The sequence below is a fragment of the Orcinus orca genome, chromosome 1, assembly GCF_937001465.1.
Source record: "Orcinus orca chromosome 1, mOrcOrc1.1, whole genome shotgun sequence".
Lineage (NCBI taxonomy): Eukaryota > Metazoa > Chordata > Mammalia > Artiodactyla > Delphinidae > Orcinus > Orcinus orca.
The window spans coordinates 103,499,084-103,513,564 of NC_064559.1; the positions used below are offsets into that span (position 1 = coordinate 103,499,084).

General features: G+C 41.6%; 1 protein-coding gene across 4 annotated transcripts in view; it reads right to left on the reverse strand.

Moving 5' to 3' along the window:
• Positions 1-14,481, reverse strand: part of TUFT1 (tuftelin 1) — a 50,765-nt gene that overhangs the window by 20,457 nt on the left and 15,827 nt on the right. Inside the window, exons 1-6 of one of the 4 annotated variants that reach the window (XM_004285213.4) lie at positions 9,843-10,153; positions 9,539-9,613; positions 9,024-9,125; positions 5,390-5,476; positions 4,362-4,451; positions 2,086-2,151 (exon numbers count right to left, since the gene is read on the reverse strand). In XM_004285213.4, coding sequence (XP_004285261.1) covers positions 2,086-2,151; positions 4,362-4,451; positions 5,390-5,476; positions 9,024-9,125; positions 9,539-9,613; positions 9,843-9,959 — 537 coding nt within the window. In that variant the 5' untranslated portion in view covers positions 9,960-10,153. Of the gene's footprint in view, positions 1-2,085; positions 2,152-4,361; positions 4,452-5,389; positions 5,477-9,023; positions 9,126-9,538; positions 9,614-9,842; positions 10,154-14,481 lie in introns of those variants that run through there. The other 3 variants (XM_004285214.4, XM_004285215.3, XM_033415511.2) reach the window with 3 other exon arrangements.

The window sequence follows — 14,481 nt, forward strand, 5'->3', positions numbered from 1 at the left end:
TATTTGCCAAATATGGTGATTCGGGGAAGGGAAACATCCAAACTGCACATCTAAAGTAAGTGGCTAGAATCACAACATTCCAAATCCAGCCGTCAGTAAGTTATCTGGTCAGTTCCCCTATGTCTGCGCCTATGCTGCTGGGCAGGTGAGAACGTTTGAAAAGGCTCCTCCTGGAGCACAACTGTTATGTGTTTATTTCAAATGGCATTCTCGTAAGACTCTCTGATGACAAGGAAAAATTTAATGATACAGTATGAAGAGAAAAAAGGGAGTTATAAAACTTTACATGCAGGAGCTAGAGACAACAAACCAGATTTTAACACAGCAACATAGATAGAGCCTAAAAACATGGTGTTGGATAAAAAAAGGAAAAAACAGAAATACAGCACAAGTCCATTATGAAAATTAAAAACGGGCTTCCCTGGTGGTGGAGTGGTTAAGAATCCGCCTGCCAATGCAGGGGACACGGGTTCAATCCCTGGCCCGGGAAGATCCCACATGCCACGGAGCAACTAAGCCCGTGCGCCACAGCTACTGAGCCTGCGTGCCACAACTACTAAGCCCACGTGCCTAGAGCCTGTGCTCCACAACAAGAGAAGCCACCGCAATGAGAAGCCCATGCACCACAACGAAGAGTAGCCCCTGCTCATCGCAACTAGAGAAAGCCCGCACGCAGCAACGAAGACCCAACACAGCCAAAAATAAAAACAAATAAATAATTAATTAAAAAAATCATATTTAATGGGCATATTTAAATCATATATTGAATATGTTAGAGTGAGTACCTTTTGGTGGGGGAGACAAAAAAAAAAAAAGTGAAAGCAGTGAGAGGTCTTTATGGGACCAATGATGATAATGAGCCCTGAACTGATGGGAAGGTCTGATTCAGCTCTGCACTTGAGAGCCAAACAAACCTAATCCAAAAATATACCTGCCCAAGCAAAGAAACAAATGCAACGAAATGCTATATACAGTCTAATCTCAATATCATAAGTATATATTTGCACTGAAGGAAAAACAAAGGAAATTTCATCAAACTGGTTTTTCTCTGGGTAGATTACAATTGATATTTTTTTCTTCTTTCAACTTTCCTGTGTTTCTGAATTTCCCTAATTTTCTACAATATGTGTGTCTTAAATTATTATGTAATCACAAAATATATAATAACAAATGTCATTTAAAAAAAAAGTACAGCCATGTTTATTTGTCAATTATACTTCAATAAAGTTGGGGCGGGGAAAGAAAGTACAGCTACGGAAGGAAATACTTTGTCATTCAAGAGAATGAGATAGATTTACACATACAAATATGGAAAGAAGGCTATATATACTTTTCAGCTTAAAAAAATAAAAAAGCAAGCAAGAAATAATGTATTTATCACAACTGGAATTGTGAAAAGTATGTGCATATTATATACAGACATTTATCCATGTATGTATATATGGTGCATGTGTATATATTAGTGTATATACACAGATGCATATGGCTTTTAAATATGGTTGTCTGTGTATAGAAAAACACTCTAGAACTTTAGACTAGAATATTAGAACTAATAGGCTAAATATTAGAATCACATGAAGAGCTTTTAAAAGTCCTGATGCGTAGGCCACACTTCAGACCAGTTAAATTACAGTCTCTAGGGATGGCACGCATCCTTTAAAGCTCCCAAGGCCATCCTAATGGGCAATGAAGGCTGAGAAGCACTGCTCTAAATGGACCCACCCACGGGAATTCCCTGGCGGTCCAGTTAGGACTCTGCGCTTTCACTGCCAAGGGTGTGGGTTCGATCCCTGGTCAGGGAACTAAGACCCCACAAGCCACGCAGCAAGGCCAAAAAAATAAAAATTAAATAAATAAAAGGACCCACCCACTTCAATCTGTTAACCTTGAATACTTTCAAGGAGTGGGATTGGGGAAGGAAAAATTTACGCTTTATATATTTCTCCTTTGTTTGAATTTTTACAGCAAGTAAATATTACTCTCATATTTAGTGAGACAGAGAAAGCAATAAACAAAAGGATCAGGAAGGATTATTTCCTGCCTCTTGGCCAAGCAGTAGTTACCACTATTTTCCCTGTTACCTACCTCGGGTGGGCTGCTATGTGGGGTCAGGGGACCTTGACTAAAGCCATTTGGCTTTTCTAGCACCACCTATTCAAAGAAAAATAAAATTGGTAGTGAAAACAGTCCCAAGCAATCAACTTTGAAACATTCTTCTCCTTTTTTTTTTTTTTTTTAAATAGTGTTTATTAATTTTACTTGTTGACAGTTCGCTTTATTTATTTATTTATTTATGGCTGTGTTGGGTCTTCATTTCTGTGCGAGGGCTTTCTCTAGTTGTGGCAAGCGGGGGCCACTCTTCATCGCAGTGCGCGGGCCTCTCACTATTGCGGCGTCTCTTGTTGCGGAGCACAGGCTCCAGATGCGCAGGCTCAGTAATTGTGGCTCACGGGCCTAGTTGCTCCACGGCATGTGGGATCCTCCCAGACCAGGGCTCGAACCCGTGTCCCCTGCATTGGCAGGCGGATTCTCAACCACTGCGCCACCAGGGAAGCCCTCCTTGTTTTTTTTTTAATTGAAGTATAGTTGATTTACAATCTTGTGTTAGTTTCAGGTGTACAGCAAAGTGACTCAGTTATACATATATATATCTATTCTTTTTCATATTCTTTTCCCTTATAGATTATTAAAAAATATTGATTATAGTTCCCTGTGTTATACAGTAGGTCCTTGTTGGTTATCTATTTTATATATAGTAGTGTGTATATTTTCATCCTAAACTCCTAATTTATCCCTCCTCCCTGCTTTCCCCTTTGGTAACCATAGTTTGTTTTCTATGTCTGTGGGTCTATTTCTGTTTTGTATATAAGTTCATTTGTATCGTTTTTTTTAGTATCATATTTTTGAAACATTATTCTTCTAAGAGTTCAAATCTTAGATAGAAAGAAAGAGGAGCGAGAGAGAGAAGGGGGGAGGAAGAAGAAGAAGAAAAAGAAGGAAGGAAGGAAGGGAGAAAAGAAAAGAAAAAAAGACATCTAGTGCTCTGTGGGAAAATGGAGAAAAGAGGGAGTGGAGAAACATGTGCAGCCTTGAGGGGGAATACTCTATCTAGCCTTGTTGGGAGGAGGAAAGAAACCCCAGGCTAAAACCTTTCAGCAGACTGGAAAATGTGCAGGCACATTCCTCGCAGCCCAGGAAATACAAGCTGCTGTCTGCCATAAACAAAGAGTTTCCTTTGCCCCTCGGGGATCCTGACAAGGTCTGACACAACATAAATCAAAAGGGGAAGCGGCATTTGCTGCAGTTCTTTCCAACACAAAGCCTGATTAGTCATCATACGACTGCCGTTTTGTGTAAACAAGGTGCCTGGACCTCCGGGCTCTGAACACATTAGGTTCTTCAGTCACTAGACAAAGCACCTCCCACCAGCCAGATGTGAGCTCAGGCAGTGAAAGTCTTACCTCCAGCCAAAGCAAAATGAATTAGGGAGAATCCACCACACAAGCCTAGCACATGCCCAAGACGAAGGGTAATTTTGCTGGCACTAGCTGCTAGGTCACTCTTCCCCTTAGGAGAACGAGGGCAGGATCTACTGGAGAAGGACCACCGCAACCAAACCAAAAGCAAATGAAGGAGACACAGTTTGGAATCTAAGGGAAGATGAGGGTGAAGTCATGGAAGAGATAGTTCTGCTCTCCTGGGGACATTTCTATCCTCAAATTTTTGAAGAACTGAAAAACAGGATCCCAAGATCATCCACCCCAAGAGGGATTCTCCAATCAGTTTGGTCTAACAAACATTTACTGATGACCTTGTGCATCCCAGACCCTGGGCTGAGGTGTGGGGACACAGAGACGAGGGTCAGGGGGTGAACCCTAACCTGGAGGAGCTTCCTGTCCCAGGGTAGAGATAGCTATAGACACAGACAGTAATAATAGACAAGGACCAAGACTTCCAATTTACACCACAAGCATCACCAAATTAAGCAAGATCAGCTTATGAGAAGTTTGGATTTATAGGTTAATTGTCTCTTTATAAGACTTTGTACTACAAGAAGATTGATCACAGAATCCTTATATATAAGATGGCCTGCCATTAACCTAATAATTGTATTGATATAAATTCAATTTTTGCACATGTTTTAGGAACAGGTGTGCTTGTATGTAGGCTGATTAGTGTGAATACAAGTGTCCATCTGTTGGAGAGCCCTAACAATGTTGTGAGTGCTCAGAGAAGCCAGCATCACTTGTATTCTCGCCTTTCCTGGCAGTGGCATTAGATTCGGCACCCACTGGGTGACTGGTAAATGGTACAACCCCACCTCCTCAGTGGGGACCCAACCATGGACCATTTCCTATTACCTGTATCTCCTGTTGATGGAGAGAATCTCCTGGATTTCTGTCGAGTTTCCTACTTATATCCTCCCGGAGCTTCTGCAGGCAGTTCCTGGCCTGGGAGGAGAGGGCAAGAGGCTTTAGCTTTGGGAAAGAGAGCACACCAACTCACCCACCTTTGTGCCTATCCACAACCCATACTCCTACGAGTCAGGTACTGTTCTAAGTACTGGCTGGGAAAGGAGAGATTCTAGTCAAGTGGGGCTGCAACGCAGTCCCTCCTATACAAGCAACAAGATAATAAAAACCATGCCCTGGTGTACCTAACATTTTAGTTGTGGAGACACACAACCCAAAAGACAAATAAGTAAAACATGTAATATGTCATGGTGACAAGTGCCAAGGAGAAACATGAGCCAGAGTGAGGGTTAAGAAAAGTGGGGAGGGGACTTCCCCGGTGGTCCAGTGGTAAAGAATCCACCTTCCAATGCAGGGGACACAGGTTTGATCCCTTGTTGGGGAACTAGGATCCCACACGCTGCAGGGCCCATGCACCTCAACTGGAGAGCCTGCGTGGCGCAAACTGCAGAGCCCACATGCTCTGGAGCCCACGCGCCACAACTAGAGAAGAGAAAACCTGCATGCCACAACTAGAGAGAAGCCCACGCGCCGCAACGAAAGATCCCACGTGTCACAACGAGGGTCCCGTGTGTCGCAACTAAGACCCTACATAGCCAAAAAAATAAACAAAAGATAAATAAATAAATATGTTAAAAGAAAAAAGAAAAGTAAGGAAGCAAGGCTGGCAATTTTAGGTAGGATGACTGGGGGGACAGTGCTAGGTGCATGGTGCTTAATAAGTATTTGTTGATTAATGGATTGGTTGATGAATGGAAGGGTCAGAAATGATATTTACACATGAGGGGGCATGGTGCTTTGGAGATACGAAGGGAGCAGAAGGGAGAAAATCAGAACCTACAAAAGAAGGGAGCCAAATAAATGTGAGGTTCAGAGAAATGACCTAGGTCATTTCCACGAAGGGAAGGGGTGCCCACCTCCTGGATATACTGGACCTCACTCTTCAGCTGGTTAATATTCTTCTCATGGATCATCTTGTCTCCTGACTTCCCCTTCAAGTACACCTGAAATAAGGAAAACAACACTAATTAAGAGACCTCCAATGGAAGCAACCTAAATGTCCATTGACAGATGAATGGATAAAGAAGATGTGGTGTATATATATACACATACACACACACACACACACACACACACACACACACAAAATACAATATTGCTCAGCCATAAGAATGAAATAATGTCATTTGCAGCAACATGGATGGACCTAGAGATTATCTTACTAAGTGAAGTAAGCCAGACAAAGAAAGACAAATATCATATGATACTGCTTATATGTGGAATTTAGAAAAATAAAATGATACAAATGAACTTATATACAAAACAGAAATAGACCCATAGAAAACAAAATTATGGTTAGCAAAGGGGAAGTGGGGGGGAGGGATAAATCAGGAGGTTGGGATTAACATATATATACTACTATATAAAACAGAAGACTTCCCTGGTGGCTCAGTGGTTAGGAATTCTCCTGCCAATGCAGGGGACATGAGTTCGACCCCTGGTCGGGAAAGATCCCACATGCCACGGAGCAACTAAGCCTGTGTGCCACAACTGCTGAGCCTGCGCTCTAGAGCCCGCGAGCCACGACTGCTGAGCCCATGTGCAGCAACTACTGAGGCCTGAGTGCCTAGAGCCCGTGCTCCACAACAAGAGAAGCCACTGCAGTGAGAAGCCTGCACACCGGAACGAGGAGTAGCCCCTGCTCACCGCAGCTACAGAAAAGCTGGCACACAGCAACAAAGACCTAACACAGACAAAATACATAAATAAATAACCAACAAGGACCTACTGTATAGCACAGGGAACTATACTCAATACTTTGTAATAACCTATAAGGAAAAAGAATGTGAATCACTTTGCTGTACACCTGAAAGTAACACAACATTGTAAATCAACTCTACTTCAATAAAAAGAAAACTCCAGTTAAATTAACTCCACACAGGCAGCCTCATACACTGCTGGTGGAAGGGTAAATTGTCACCACCTTTCTGGGTGGCAATTTGGTAATTCCGATCAGAAGACTTAAAACTATATTTACTCTTTGGGGGCTTCCCTGGTGGTGCAGTGGTAAAGAATCCGCCTGCCAATGCAGGGGACGTGGGTTCGATCCCTGGTCTGGGAAGATCCCGCGTGCCACGGAGCAACCAAGCCCGTGCACCACAACTACTGAGCCTGTACTCTAGAGCTCGTGAGCCACACTACTGAGCCTCTGTGCCATAACTACTGAAGCCCACGTGCCTAGAGACCGTGCTCCGCAACAAGAGAAGCCACCGCAATGAGAAGCCCGCACATGGCAATGAAGAGTAGCCCCTGCTTACCGCAACTAGAGAAAGCCCATGCAGCAACTGAGACCCAACTCAGCCAAAAATAAATATAAATAAAAAATTTAAAATAAACCATATTTACTCTTTAACCTATCAAATCTATTTCTGGAAATTCATCCTAATGAAATAAATTTAGCTAAACTAGCATAAATACTCCCGTACATATATGCAAATTCATGGAAAGGGGGTTGTAAAAGGGGATTTACACATTTTTCTCTGTATACCATGCTTGAATCTTTAACAATTGAGAAAGTAGTTCTTTATCACTTGTATTTTAAAGCACATTCACAAATTAGTAACATATATGCTCGACAAAATATTGTTTATGGGGCTTCCCTGGTGGTGCAGTGGTTGAGAGTCCGCCTGCCGATGCAGGGGACGTGGGTTCGTGCCCCGGTCCGGGAGGATCCCACATGCCGCGGAGCGGCTAGGCCCGTGAGCCATGGCCGCTGAGCCTATGCGTCCGGAGCCTGTGCTCCGCAACGGGAGAGGCCACAGCAGTGAGAGGCCGCGTAACGCTTAAAAAAAAAAAAAAATTTAAAAAAAAAACAAAAAACAAAATATTGTTTATGGCTGTAAAATATGGAAATAGACAAAATGTCCAACAATGGAGGATTAAAGAAATTATGGTATGTGTATACTAGAACACTAAGCACCCATTTATGGATACAAAGATGTTATAAACTACCATTAAAGGTGGGGCAAGCAGGGGACTGCCCTGGTGGTGCAGTGGTTAAAACTCCACGCTCCCAGTGTAGGGAGCCTGTGTTCGACCCCTGGTCAGGGAACTAGATCCCACAGGCATGTCACAACTAAGAGTCTGCATGCCACAACTAAGGAGCCGGTGAGCCACTACTAAGGAGCCTGCCTGCCACAGCTAAGACCTGGTGCAACCAAATAAATAAATAAATATTTAAAAAAAAAAAGAAGAAGAAAGAAAAAGTAAAAACAGAAGAAAAACCCACAGAATGGGAAAAAATTAAAGATTTTTTTCGAAATCATATATCTGATAAGGGTCTATTATCCAGAATATATGAAAGAACCCTTAAATCTTAACAATTAAAACACAATTGAATTTTTAAACGAGCAAAGGATTTGCATAAATATTTCTCCAAAGGAGATATACAAATGGGCAATAAGCATAAGAAAAGATGTCATCAGGGAAATGCAAATTAAAACCACAAGATATCACTTCACATCCACTAGGATGGATATAATCAAAAAGATGAACAATAACAAGTGTTAATGAGGATGTACAGAAACTGGAACCCTCATACATCACTGATGGGAATATAAAATGGAGCAGATGCTTTGGGAAAAAGTCTGGTAGTTTCTCAAAAGATTAAATATAAATATAGAATTACCATATGAGCTAGCAATTTCACTACTGCTAGGTATATACCAAGAGAACTGAAAACATATGTTCACCCAAAAACCTGTACATGAATATTCAGAGCAGCATTATTCATAAAAGATAGTGGAAACAACCCAAATGTCCGTCAACTGATGAATGGGTAACAAAATGTGGTATATTCATTCAAGGGAACATGATTCAGCCGTTAAAAGCAGTGAGTACTGATGTATGTTACAACGTGGCTGAACCCTGAAAATACTGTGCTAAGTGAAAGAAGCCAGACACAAAAGGCCACATGTTGTGTGATTCTGTGTATATGAGATGTCTAGAAGGGGCAAATCCATAGAGACAGAAGGTAGATTGGTGATTGCCAGGAGCTAGAAGGAGTGACTGAAAATGTTCTGAAATTAGTAGTGGTGGTGGTTGCACAACTCTGTGAATATACTAAAAACCACTGAATTGTACACTTTAACCAAGTCAATTGTATGGTATGTGAAGTACACCTCAAAAAGCTGTTTTTAAAAAAGAAATAACAAAAATTGTTTTAATTTTTAAAAATAAGTTCCATAAACACACTTCCCACCGGTCTCCACAACTTCCAGCAGCTAAACATGGACAGTGGATAAGCACCTAGAAAGGTCATCCCATCCATCCCCATGCCCGGGGCCGGGTCGCACCAAAGTCACTACAGACTGACTGTGGTCTCCTGGTGTTGATTAAGATCCTTCCAGGAGATGGCCAGGAGCTAGCATTGCAGGTCTGGTTCTTCCTAGTCAAGCCACAAGGTCCCTTTGACGAAGTCAGCCGTTCCCTCTCCCATGTCTATAGGAAGAAAGAGAGGAGGGAGAAACAGTGGAGGTGAACTAAGCTTACCTTAATGATCTCTTCATGTCCATCGGTGGACTCCACCAGTTCTGAGGCCAGAGAATGACCAGATGAGCGGCCGGACACCATGGCATAGGTCTTCCTGCCGGCCTACCGGAGAGAGAGAGAAAAGTGGCTCAGAAACCATACGACAAGCACAGAACTTCTGCCCCTCAACCAATGTAGAAGAACTGCTCCTCAAAAGACTTGAAGGGTTAGTCCGATTTTCCCCTCCAAAAATTCATTTCAGAACCTCTACCAGAAGCCACAGGATGAACACAGCAGCAACAAGAACACAGGACGGGGAGAATTAGTTGAAATTGCAGGTTAGTTTTAATTTTAATAGGGGTCTCTCTATCCCCCAAAGCAGTGCACAATGCTGAGGTCAGACGGGGGTGTCTGAAAGGAGATGCTCCCGGGCAGCAGAGGAGATGGCTCCAGCCAGCACTGGGACGAGGAGTCGGCAGCAAGGTAGGAGAACTGGCGCAGGGGAGGAGGCCTTGCCCCACCAGAAACCTCAATACCTTCTGGGCTATGCGTTCAAGTTCATCTCCTGTCAGTTCACCCTGGAGAGTCAGCCTGAGAATGTCCACGCTGCCCTAATAATGACAATGACAGCAACAATAACCTCTTACCTTTATAGTCTACTACCAGTACACATGCACTTTTGCCAGCCCTGTGGAGTGGGCCTTATTATCAGCATTTTACAGGCAAGAAAAGCTGAGGTCCGGGGAGGTGACATCAGCTCATCCAAGATCAGTTCACTCTTAGGTGATAAGGATGTCTCCGGGGACTTTGACAGTGCTCTTTACAATGCACAGAGACTACACAGCACACTGCTCTGTGTAGTTGCAGAGGGGCTACCCTGGTCCTTGGATTACAGGAAGCACATTGCATGCACTCTCCTTTCCCCAACCCTGAAGACAGCATCCCTGGATTGGTCATCCCCAATCCAGAATTTCTGCACCTGACAGCCAACCAGGTAGTTATTGATATATAAGACTAAGATATCCTTCCAGAACCAAACCATAGGAAGGTACATGAATCCAAACCCCTATTTCTATAAGCCACACAGAAATTATCCAAATGAAAACAGGCAATACAATAGATCAGCCTAACTTCAAAGGGAAAAGCAGATGTTCTTTCATAACTCAAAGAAGTTTTAAAAAACACATTGTGGGGAGGGTGGGAGGGAGGGAGACGCAAGAGGGAAGACATATGGGAACACATGTATATGTATAACTGATTCACTTTGTTATAAAGCAGAAACTAACACACCATTGTAAAGCAATTATACCCCAATAAAGATGTTAAAAAAAAAAAAAAACACACACATTGTGAGCAAGATAGAAAACCCGAGAGGGAAAGCATGCAATAAGAGGGAAAAGTGGGGGGCTGGAGATTTGGAGAGATAATAACATTGAGAGAGAATCAGCAAGGCAGAGTGGACCGAATCCTGCCAATAACCCATGTTATGTGTACAGGTGGACAAGAGGCTTAGCCACTCTGGGCCTCTGGATCTCACTGGAAAAATAACGGTTGGAATAAGTATCTCTAAGCCTCCTTCCAGCCTTGATATTATGGCAGCATAAAAGAAGAGTATATGCCTCTCCCATCCAACGACGGGAAGATGGGTGCTGAACTAGCCAAGATGAAAGTGACCTTGAGGTCATCTGGTCATACCCTGCCATAAGGTCCAGAAGTATAAATGCCATCTTACTCTTAACACATTTTAAGGAACCCTCCTAACCTTCCACATGTCTGCTGGAAAGAAAGAAAGAAGAAAGAATGGACTCTGCCCAGAGAGTTGGGAGAAGCTTTTCTGGGTAGACAATAGCCCTTCCTACACAAGAAAGAGTGAATTGGTGGAGAAGTAATCAGTCTCTGTAGTCAGCTACTTAACTCTCAGTGTTCTCGCTATAAAATGGGAATACCATCCAACTGAGGGCTTTTGGTTGAAGATTAACTGAAAATGCATGGAGGTTGTTCTCTGCCACATAAGAAGGAGGTACTCAAATATTAGCCTCCTCCCACTTCTCGGAATGAACCCAAATTTAAGAAAAATGGAAGACACTTCCACATGGCCCTTAAGCCTTCCCAATCCTGGCAATGTAGCTAGTTTTACAAAAACACTTAATTCCTACCAAATAAAAGCCAGACCCTTAGTGTGGCATTTAAGGCTCTCCACAGTCTGAGTCAACTCACATTTCCTGCTACTGCTCTTCATTGCCCCTGGTCCAATACGTCCCATGTCCTCCCACTTCTGTAACAGTGCTCTCATCATTTCCTTTGCCTTAAATGTTCTTTACAAGGACTATACTACCCAAAGCAATCTACAGATTCAATGCAATCCCTATCAAACTACCAATGGCATTTTTCACAGAACTAGAACAAAAAACTTCACGATTTGTATGGAAACACAAAAGACTCCAAATAGCCAAAGCAATCTTGCAAAAGAAAAACGGAGCCAGATGAATCAGGCTCCCTGACTTCAGACTATACTACAAAGCTACAGTAATCAATATGGTATGGTGCTGGTGCAAAAACAAAATATAGATCAATGGAACAGGATAGAAAGCCCAGAGATAAACACATGCACATATGGTCACCTTATTTTTGAGAAAGGAGGCAAGAATATACAATGGAGAAAAGACAGCCTCTTCAATAAGCGGTGATGGGAAAATTAGAATACTCCCTAACAACATACACAAAAATAAACTCAAAATGGATTAAAGACCTAAATGTAAGGCCAGACACTATAAAACTCTTAGAGGAAAACATAGGCAGAACACTCTATGACATTATAAATCACAGCAAGATCCTTTTTGACCCACCTCTGAGAGAAGTGGAAATAAAAACAAAAATAAACAAATGGGACCTAATGAAACTTAAAAGCTTTTGCACAGCAAAAGAAATCATAAACAAGACGAAAAGACAGCCCTCAGAATGGGAGAAAATATTTGCAAATGAAGCAACTGACAAAGGATTAATCTCCAAAATTTACAAGCAGCTCATGCAGCTCAATATCAAAGAAACAAACAACCCAATCCAAAAATGGGCAGGAGACCTAAATAGAGATTTCTCCAAAGAAGATACACAGATTGCCAACAAACACATGAAAGAATGCTCAACATCACTAATCATTAGAGGAATGCAAATCAAAACCACAGTGAGGTATCACCTCACACCAGTCAGAATGGCCATCACCAAAAAATCTACAAACAATAAATGCTGGAGGGCTTCCCTGGTGGCACAGTGGTTGAGAGTCCACCTGCCGATGCAGGGGACGCGGGTTCGTGCCCCAGTCCGGGAAGATCCCACATGCCACGGAGAGGCTGGGCCCGTGGTCCATGGCCGCTGAGCCTGCGTGTCCGGAGCCTGTGCTCCGCAATGGGAGAGGCCGCAGCTGTGAGAGGCCCATGTACCGCAAAAACAAAAACAAAAACAAAAACAAAAACAAAAAAAACCAGATTGGCTGGAGTTCCCTGGCAGTCCAGTGGTTAGGACTCCACGCTTGCACTGCAGGGGGCCTGGATTCAATCCCTGGTTGGGGAACTAAGATCCCGCAAGCCACGTGGCCACGGCCAAAATAAATAAATAAATAAAATAAAAATAAAAAACAGATTGGCAGAATGGATTAAAAAAAAAACATGACTCATTATATGCTGTCTATAAGAAACATACTTTAAATATAAAAATATAGGCTGGTTGAAGTAAAAGAATGGGAAAAGATATATCATGCAAATATTAATCAAAGGAATGCAGGAGTGCTGTATTAATATCAGATAATTTAAGCTCTCACTACAAGAATTTAGAAAAAGAACCAAACTCAAAGCAATCAGGAGGAAGGAATTAATAAAGATAAGTGCATAAATAAATAAAATTTAACACAGAACAACAATAGAGAAAAACCAATGAAACAAAGAGCAGTTCTTTGAAAAGATCGATGCAAATCATAACCTCTAGCAAGACTGACAAAGAATAAAAGAGAGAGACATAAATACCAATATCAGGAATGAAATAGGATATTTCTACAGATCCTGCACATATTGAAAGTATAAGGTAATACTATGAAAAACTCTATGAACATAAATTTGACAATTTAGACAAAATGAATCAATTCTTCAAAAAATACAAACTACCACAGCTCAGCTAATATGACATAGGTAATATGAATAGCCTTATAACTATTAAGGAAATTAAAGTCGTAATTTAAAACTTTTCGGGAGTTCCCTGGTGACCTAAGGGTTAGGATTCCAGGCTTTCACTGCTGTGGCCCAGGTTCAATCCCTGGTGGGGGAACTGAGATCTCACAAGTGCGTGGCGAGGCCAAAAAAAAATATTCTCAAGAACTATCCGGGCCCAGATGGCTCCACTGAGAATTCTACCAAATATTTAAAAAATTAACACCAATTCTATTTCTACATAATCTCATCCAGAAAATAAGAGGAGGGAACAAATTCATTTCATCAATCTATTCTTATTGTGTGGCACCAAGACCAGACAAAGACAATTTTAAAAAGAAAAAAACAAATAAACAGACTACAAACCAACATCTCTCATGAATACAGAGATTTTACTCTCTAACATTTTGTTAGAACATGGGTAAAAGACATGAAAAGATATTTCACTGAAGAAGATATACACATGGCAAATAAGCATATAAAATAATGTTCAGCATCATTAGTCATTAGGGAAATGCAAATTAAACCCACAGTGAGATACCACTACACACCTATCAGAATGATTAAAACAAAAAGTACACCAAATGCTGGCAAGAAGGCAGAGAAACTGGATCACTCACACATTGCTTGTGGAAATACAAAGTGACACAGCCACTCTGAAAAATAGTTTGCAATTTCTTTAAAAACTAAACATACAACTACCATATGACCCAGCAATTATACTCCTGGGCATTTATCCAAAAGAAATGAAGACTTATGTTCACACAAAAACTTGCACACTAATATTTATAGAAGCTTTATTTGTAATACCCCAAAACTAGAAACAACCCAGATGCCCTTCAGTAGGTGAATGGTTAAACAAACTGTGGTACAGCCATACCATGGAATGCTTACCATTCAGCAATAAAAAGGAACAAATGATTGATGCATGCAACAACAATTTCCAAAGAATTATGCTAAATGAAAGAAGTCAATCACAAAAGGTTACATACTATACGATTCCATTTATGTATTGATAATAGTCTTGAAATGACAAAATTATACAAATGGAGAACAGATTAGGGGTTGCCAGGAGTTAGGAGAAGATGGAGATGAGAAGGAAGTGGGTGTGACTCTAAAAGGGCAACCTGAAGTATCTTTGTGGTGATGGAAATATTCTGTCCCTTGACTGTATTTATGTCACTATCCTGATTGTGACAGTGCACTATGGTTTTGCAATATGTTACCACTGAGGAATGCTAAGTAAAGGGTACAGAGATCTCTATTATTTCTTTTAACTGCAT